The sequence below is a fragment of the Poecilia latipinna genome, unplaced genomic scaffold (genome assembly GCF_001443285.1).
Source record: "Poecilia latipinna isolate Pla-1442-1.1 unplaced genomic scaffold, P_latipinna-1.0 Scaffold1385, whole genome shotgun sequence".
Taxonomy (NCBI): Eukaryota; Metazoa; Chordata; class Actinopteri; order Cyprinodontiformes; family Poeciliidae; genus Poecilia; species Poecilia latipinna.
In genome coordinates this window covers 20,722-29,688 of record NW_015114001.1, presented here as the reverse complement: position 1 = coordinate 29,688, position 8,967 = coordinate 20,722, and the positions used below count along the sequence as shown (strand labels likewise).

Here is an 8,967-nt window from a genome sequence, read left to right as displayed (position 1 = left end):
AGAGAAGATTTTTTATGGGGGTCAGTGCAGAGTGGTCTTATAAAAAAAAAAAAAAATTTTATATATATATATATATATATATATATATATATATATATTTGTAATGTGACAAAATGTTGTGAAGATTAATAGAAATGTAAATTTTGCAAGGCACTGCATGTGTCTTGTATTGTAGTTTAAAAGGAAGGCCCTAAATACTTGCTTCATGTTTTGTATGGCATTGCATGGCCTCTGTGAATTAAGATGGGGTTTTAATCTCTGTCTTCCGACTAATTACCTTGATTAAACTGTGGATATCTATCTATAGAATTTAGTCTAACAATGATTTTTAACTAAATACGAAATTAACCACCGTAAAAGAGATCAAACTGTGTAATAGTCCGTGGGATGGGGTCAAACCATGATTCTGGGACTTTGCTTTGGGCTCAATGCTGGAATGTGTATTTGATGTTCAATGATTGTAATGATTCTCCTCCTGTTATGCTTAGCAAATTACAAACTCTTACACTGCCCTGCAGACAAAAGTCTCAGTCACCTCTGCACCTTCTCCAGTCACTGATGTCTGTGTTTGAGAAATATTAACTTTTTCTCCCACGTTATCTCTCCCTTCCCTCTAACGAATCTTGTGATGGGCTGTTTTGATTTCTCTTCCCTACCCAATCCACTTCCTGTTGCACTGCATGATGGGCAGGCTCAATATTGTGCATGACACCTGCAGCCAGCATTGGTAGGTTCCAGCTTTTCCTTCTTCAGTTGTTTTTTTTTTTTGTTGTTGTTTGTTTGTTTCCTTTTTTGTAACCTGGTGTCTTTGAGTCACTGGTCATCAAAATCAAATTGTCCATTAAAAATTGTTTGTTAGAATTAGAGCTCAATGTTGATTTTGGTGACCCGAGAGTCGCTGTTTTAGCTGCTAAAGACGCGAGTTCAGACCTGAAACATGAGTCCACACGTTGAAAAACGAATGATGTGAAACAGAATTTTGTTTATCAGCTGAATTCAGTAGCGGTTAAACCGACCAATGCTTTGTTAGTTCCCCTGTGTGCTCATAAACTGCTTGAACAGTCGACTTCCTGCTTGTTAAGAACTTCTTCTTGGCCGTCCTAACTTGACTGACCTACTTTTTATACCTAAAGAATACTAAAGGGAGTTCAATTACAACTGGTCCCTTCATCTCCTCTGCTGTAGTTACTTCATTATTAAGCATCATGCAACAATAAATTTGAGGTAAGCTTTTAAAGTTACGTGGGCCAAGAAAATAAAGCACAATCGAATAACTTCAATTGTAACAATACTCAAATATGCACTCAAGTCTTGGCAGAGAGAAGTCAGGGGAACTAGTTAAATCGAATCCCACTTGGGCCCAGGCCTGCCACCCCCTTTACCCCCACCCGCTCACATTTTCTTTCTTTTTATTTGCCTGGTATGTATGTGGCTCCTCTGCTCTTCTGTGTATTTATGCTTACATGATTTTCCCTCCAAAAAAAAAAAAAAGTTCCCATGATGCACGGTGGTACTCCAGCCACTGTGTCTGCAGCCACCACATCTGCCACAAGCGTTCCCTTCGCAACTGCCTCCACCAATCAGGTTTGCACCTCTACCACCATCTATCTATCTATCTATCTATCTATCTATCTATCTATCTATCTATCTATCTATCTATCTATCTATCTATCTATCTGTCTGTGCACATTGATAGAGTTGGAATGCTTGTGTCTTATAATGGGTGGGTTGGGTAGAAAGCAGTACTCCCTCTTGTTGGCCTACACTTGTCCAACATGCCATATTTAATGTCTTAACACATTATGATGAAGCGTTTCTTTTGGCTATATTTGTTAACTATAAGCATAATCATTTTTTTCCCTTAAAGTATCTGATGTGTATTTATTCTGTGTCCTCATTGTAACCTTGATTTTTGTCCTTTCCACCTTTGAGGACTCTTCCTTATCAAAGTTGACTACCAACGAATACATGCAATTGGTATGTATGAGGTAGTTCTGTCTTTTTTTTTTTCATTTGTTTAATTTTTGTTTTCCTACATTTTTGAGAGCCTTGTTGCACAGCTTTGTGCAACAGTCGCTGTCTGTGCCCTTCTGGTGCTTGGCTTACTATTGTTTTTTTTGTTCTTTTTTTTTTTTTTTTGCAGCCGCTTCCAGCACATAAAGCAAAGCTCTACCATTATCTTTGTGTATAAACGCTGGACTTTATTAGTTTTTTGTTGTTGTTTTTTTTATTAGTTAAAAAGCAGTATTGCAATGTTGCAACATTCTGATTGAAATTTTGCTGGAGGTGAATTATACAGAATTAAAAGTTTTTGGCAAAAGAATTAAGAATCAGTCAACATGTCATGCATTATTACATGTTTTCCGCATCTGATTGAGGTGTGGAGGTCAACAACATGGAGGACTTAGATTTGCATGGGGAAAGCCACCTAACTGAGAGCTTCCCATCCAACCCTCCCTCATCTCACACTTCCTTTAAGTCACCCTCTTCCCGCCCCTGCTAGTGTGTCTTGATTGAACTATTTGTCCTTGGTATGACAAACTTGCATCGATTGTCTCCCCCCCCTCCCCCCCGAATGTAGCAGTAAGCTTGTCCTGTCTCCTTAACTTTGTCTCCTTTCAGCAGCGAGCTCATCTCGTAGAGAGAGGATGTGGTCACATTGCACTGATCTGTTTGTTTAGAGGCCAATGCTCACTTTGTGTGTTTTCGATTTGACATGCTTCATATGTTCTCTGTTTTCTGTCACCAGATTCCAATAATATCTGCAGATCATCTGAGTAGTCACAAGTACTTGACTCAAATGTAGTTCCTCTTAAGAACAGTGAGTTTCTATTACAGTGCTTCTATTCTGTCTATTCATTCCAGGTTTTTAGGCTTTGTTGTGTGACTCATTTTAGCTCTGGTTTCAACTCCATGGCTGTAGAGTGTCGGTTTTACAGTAGCATTCATACTCTGTAGGATGTTCCACTTTAAGGTCCCATTGCAACCACAAACTCCAGTGTATTTTATTTGGATTTTATGCGATAGACTATCACAAAATGCACGTTTGTGAACTGGAAGAATGATGATCTACTCTGATAACTTCATGACATCCAGCTTTAATTAGAGCAAAATGAGGTTCGATCAAATGCTGACTAAGAGGAGCTGACTACTAATACTTGTCTCCTTTTTTTTTTTTGTTCTTTGCAAGATAAACATTGAGAACCATGTCTCGTTTTCCTTCTGCTTTGCAATTAAGCAACACTGTGGGTTTTGTTTTTTTCACCACATACAATTTCAGTAAAATACACTGACGTTTTTGGTTGTGGGTTGACAAAGTGCTAAACAGTTCAAGTGCAGGACACTCTATGTACTCTGCTCCCTGAACGTTCGTTCTTAAGTGACATCCGTCCTCTCTTGCAGATCAAAATGAATGTGTGCTGGCACCGTCCAAGCCAAAAGAGTTAAGCCTTTATGTACATAACCTTCAGAATGTCAAGCAATGGGACAAGGAGGGTCAGCCATCTCTTAGCCTGTCCACAACGAGGGACTCGTCACATGCATCAAGGGTACAAACACACGATCTGTGCCATCTTCCCACATATCAATATCCAGAAGAATTTGCCGTCAGAATTGACGTCCAGCCGAGAAGAAGAAGAAGAAGAAGAAGGGGATGAGTTGGTGGGAACAATCACGTAACGCCTCTGTGTCTAACTGAATCATACCACTCAGTTTGCTCTACTTGTTATCATAACTGCATGCACAGAAGGTTAAGAGCGTTGTTGCTACAAGACAACATCTAGTGCTGGTACGTTAACAGACCGAGAGTTTTCCACCCTCTTTTATTGTTTCCTTTTTTTTTCCAGCTTTATTTTTAATCAATAGCCATATTTCATAGTTTACAAGTGGAATGCAAATATGCACCTTGAATTTAATTGAAATCTAAAAGGCACAATGATATTATCAATTTTTTTATTTTATTTTTTTATTTTATTTGTTTCTCTTCTCTCTGCCAAATGCATTGGGCATGTACAGTATTGTGTTTTACGGCTACTAGTGAAACTAGATGTTGAAATGAGGGTCTTGGACATATGAATGTTCTGGGTAAACCAACATACCTGTGTACCTTGAAAGCACAGCCAGGCTAGCTTGTCTCACCTTGTCATGTGCCATCAAGGCCATACAGCTAAAACCAGAGTGTTATCTCAGCAGTGTTATTTGTTTACCGAAGGTAAAACTTTTGTATGGCTCTTTTTGTATTGTTTTCTTTTAGAATCTCCATTCTGAGTGTTTATTATTATTATTATTTTATTATTATTTTATTATTATGTTCATCTTTTTTTTTAGATTTCATTAGGTTTGAAAGTGGGGTTTTAATTTTTTGTTTTGGTTTGGGTTTTTTTTATCAAAAATGGAGAGTGTTTTTCTAAAAAAAAAAAAAAAAATCCGTCATGCCTCCTTCAAATGAACCAGTTTTATTCATCAGGATAATTTGTTAATCAAGTCCGTCGACTCTAAAGCCTGGGGAAATAGAGGGAGTAGCTTTAATTAGCGTTGTGTTACTTTATTCCCTTCCTTTTTAAACAGGAGCAGCTCTAAAAACGTGTCTCCGAGAAGCAATTTTGAGCCACTTTTAAAAACAAACAGGCCCAAAGGTCTTGTAGGTCATTAAAACAAAAAACCATTCGTGCACTTCAATTTTGTGGTTCACTCTGTTTCAGTTTCTCGTTTTTACTATAGAGTGCTGCTTGCATTTCAAGTAAAAATATGAAGCTTTTGTTGATCTCACTATGAAACCAAAGCACAGATTTGCTCTTAAGTCTTACTCACATCTAGGTCGAGGATTAAACAGATAAGGAAATATGTTAACTATCTTTCCTCCATGTGCGTGTCGTATGATTATTTCCCTCTTAGGTCTTCACAGAAGCGTGTGCTGTGTTTTTACCAATGTTATGTACCTAACAAAGCCTTAGATCACAATTTATGGGTCTGTACCCAATCAAATGTCCTTTCAATCACCATGCAGGTAAAACAAAACAAAAAAAAAAAAAAAACACAAATGAGTTTTATACTTCACACAAGCCGCTTTTGATCTCTTTTTTGTTGTTGTTTGTCTCTCTTTCTGAAACAATTACTCTCCTAAATTTCATTGAATTTATGTGTTATGTACTACTTAAGAATTTGAATCTATTTGAGGTATGTAGTTTTAGATTTTTTTCTTTTCTTTTTTTTTTTGCCTTACTATATTATTACTTGACAACATTCATATAGCCGTTGTAGATGTTAAGATAGTATGACATTCATAACTTTTTCAAACCATATAGAGGATAATGTGTTTAAATACTCACTTCATTCATATAGCTGGATGTCTTTCTCATTTGTTGTTGTATTTGTCAATTAATTTTATTGATGAGAAACTTTTTGATACAAGGAATGAGATGATTGTCGGGAAAAGTTCCGATTTTCCTTGTAACATGTCAATGTCATGTTTGAAAATACTATATTGTATTGAGAAAAAAAAAAAAAAAGTGGATTGTCCATGTTTGAGAGAGGAAAAAAAAATATTTTCTACTGTATCCATTTCAAAGAGATTTGTAGTTTTGTTTGAATATTAAGTTTGCCCTGAATGTCAGGCCAAAACGAGCAGTGAGATTGATGTTGATGTTTGTTGAGATTTGGAGTGAGGAAAAGCCGAGACTTTCGCCCCCCGCCCCGGCTGGGGGAAGAGTCGGACATGCTGCAGATAATGAGTTCTAACCTAAGGAACGAAGGTTAACTTTTTGCACTTCTGTATATAGAAAAATGAACAGAGAAAAAAAAAAAAAAAAAAACGTGTATCATAATGAGATATTATTTTGAATAAAAAGAAAAAAAAAGATCTATAATTATAAGGAATTTTGTTAGATTAATTTAAAATTCTTAAATTAGAAGACCAGCTAAAATTTGCTTGCAAAGAAGGGCACTAGTTTCTTGGCCAATGCATTCAGAGGAAGCTATGCGCTTATTTTATAGGTGGCTCGTAATGTCAGGGAATGTTGCAGGGGAGTGGATTTCCCCGTGTCATGCTAACTCTATGCCTCCGATATGATGACATATCCATTAAGGTCCATATACTCATTTACCGGACAAGCAGTGTCCCATGGTACAGTTGATACATGAATCTATAAAAAAATAAATAAAAAATATCTTCTATTATAGTTTGATTTGATTGCATGTAAACAACAGAAGCTGTGTAGATATATAAGGACAGACGGCACTTTGAGATCCACAAAACCTTAAAAAAAAAACAAAAAAAAATGTAGTTCCTTTTTTGTTTCTGAAATCATACATGCCGTAGATAACATCTACGGTGTGGAGAAATAATACTTTTAAAAACAAGTCATCTTACTCAAGTATTTCCAAGCAAACAAGTTATTAAAAAAAAAAATAACAATAATAACATATTAGCACTTGTCCACCTCAGATATGTTCGGATAGAGAATTACAGTCCCCACTAACTCACAAGCAGTTGTTCCTGCTTCTCTTAGCTGTGCACTCAGCAGGCGAAGGCTCGTCATACCAAATGCATATTTGGCAAATTCCTCTTTAAAATGAATGTAAAAGTCAGTGTCAATATGTTTCTAACTTGAGGCTTCTTTGTATAGTCGCTACATAACCAAAGCACCATTTTCTCAACAACAAAAAAAAAAAAAGAGAGAGAAATACAAGACTTTTCAAGTCTTCTGGCTGCAACCAAGGTCTTTCTTCTTCTTCCCTGCTGGGTGCACATGTTCGCTTTTGACTGCTTTTTACTTGTAAGCGCAGACACCAGTTATGTATTTGCTAACAGCTGTCACATGATGATGTACTATTCTGTCTCCAGATTTGTTTATGCTCATTTTATTGTTGCCATATTTGACTCTTGCTGTATGAATGAAAAGAACAACAAAAAAAATCTGAATAAAACTATTTGATTTGCTCATGCAACCTTGTGTCTTTGTGCTTTTGATCTTGGAGATTTAAATTAGAATTTTATATATTTTTTTTTTCTCATAGTCTGATTATTAAATTAGATTAAGCCGTTCTTGTTTTAGGTCAGTTAGGATTATCAAAGATATCTGGATTTTAGTAATTCGCAGAATAATAAGAGTGAATTTAAAATACATATTGCTTCATAATGTGTTCCAATTACTTTTAGACCAATGTTACTATATAATACAGTATAGTAACCATTTAAGAAACCCATGTCTTGGTGTCATGGCTTTACAAGCTTCTGATTGGTTACGTTACAGTATCTGTTAAACGGAGGCTGACCTGATGACCTCAGGCATGCAGGTTACTTGTGTGATATGGAAAAATAAAAAAGTCACTCAAAGTAAAATTGGATGGGTACAATTTTCAGATGCATGAAGGACTTGCCTTCATCTGTTGAAAAAATTATAGGCAAATAAGTAGGGAACTATCGGCATCATGGTGATGTCAAGACATCATGGCGTTCAGGAAGGATAAGGGTTTTGTGTCTCAAAGATGAAAATGTTTTTGCTGTAAAATTAGCATGAAGGTGCTAAGAGAACATTATTCTCCACTGGAATTATTATTTTTGCTGAGGTGGGTCAAAAGGCTACTCGGCAAGGAAAACGTCATTATTTCAAAAGCAACAGAAAACGTCAGATTGGGATTTACAGATGCCGTCAGATACAAGTATCTCAACGTCTGGAGATGTCTTAACTCCAACAGGCATGTAATGGAGAGGCTCTTCTTTTAAAAAGTGACATTATGTGGAAATGTTAAAGCTAAATTTCATCAACCTGGAAGTTAAAGCTTGGGCATGGATGGATTTTGCAAGCTCTACCAAATATTAAACAAATGTCTGTAAACTCACATTTCCAGTCAAAGTAAGTCCAGACCCAAATCCAACTGAAAGTTTTGGGGCAAAACAAAAACTGTAACAACTATAAAGTTGGTCAATACAACCCCGTTAAGCCCAAAAATGATCAAATTTAAATTTAAAATAACATTTTAATTTTCACCATGTTTCTTCTAACTAGTGAACTTGACTCTCAAACTTGAATCTGATAAAGAACATATAAAGGGGGCTAATAATTGGGTTGATGGCAAGGTGACCTTTCAACCCAATAACGGTTTTTTCATCGATAATTGAGCAAAGTTTAACATGTCACTTTTTTGGAGTAAAGTAGAAATAAAAACAGACTGGAGTTGCTTTTTCGTCGCTTAGTTATCTTGTAGAGGTGCCTGCCTCTTGTCGTCTCAGAAACAAAACTTTTTAGAACACAAAAACATTTTAAATTTACATCTAACGCGGAACCAGACATTTAAAATTGATTATTGACTAAATGGCAGGCCTCATTAGTACACACGGTCAAATGCGTGTAACAGCTACAGCTGAGGGGCTTCCGTGGTGGGCTCTGCCCAGCCCAGTCTGATCAGCAGACCCGCTGCTGATGACCAGACTGAGGGAGGGAGGGAAGGAAGGACCGGGGTGCCCGGGTGACGGCTCCTTTAAGAAAACGGAACTGAGCCTCGGCTTTTTTTTTTTTTTTTTTTTTTTTTTGACGCGCTGAGGATGTGGGCAGGAAACGCCATGCAAGAACAGAGACGCGATCACGCTTTTCCCCCGCACCGTTGCACAACACAGCGCGATCAAAATGCGCTTTAATTCCCCACGCTGATGTCCAGGGGCGGTCGCTCTCCTCGGATCTGCTCCCCAGCGGCCCTCACCGCGCTGCCACAGCCTCGGAGGATTCGCCGGCGTGCGATTTTGACGGCCACCCGAGCGACGAGGGGAGCAGCCTTCGCAGTCTGCTCGGTTTGAAAACATCGGGGCTGGTGAGCGAGATAGACAGCCAGGGAGCGAGAGGAGGCTTCGTCGAGGGGGGAAAAAAAAAGAAAGAAAAAAAAAGGAGGTGTCTGCTTTTCCTCTTCTCCACCCCCACCTCTTACTTCACCCTCACCACCCTCCCCTACACTTCTTGGTGACAAAACTTTGAA

General features: G+C 37.6%; 1 protein-coding gene across 1 annotated transcript in view; it reads left to right on the top strand.

Moving 5' to 3' along the window:
• LOC106962206 (muscleblind-like protein 1) overlaps positions 1-4,266 on the top strand; it is a 13,087-nt gene extending 8,821 nt beyond the window's left edge. The window contains exons 5-8 of the mRNA XM_015056463.1: positions 692-727; positions 1,493-1,584; positions 2,750-2,821; positions 3,403-4,266. Of these exons, the coding sequence (XP_014911949.1) occupies positions 692-727; positions 1,493-1,584; positions 2,750-2,806 (185 nt within the window). The 3' untranslated portion in view covers positions 2,807-2,821; positions 3,403-4,266. The remainder of the gene's footprint in view (positions 1-691; positions 728-1,492; positions 1,585-2,749; positions 2,822-3,402) is intronic.
• The last annotated feature ends 4,701 nt before the right edge of the window (positions 4,267-8,967 follow it).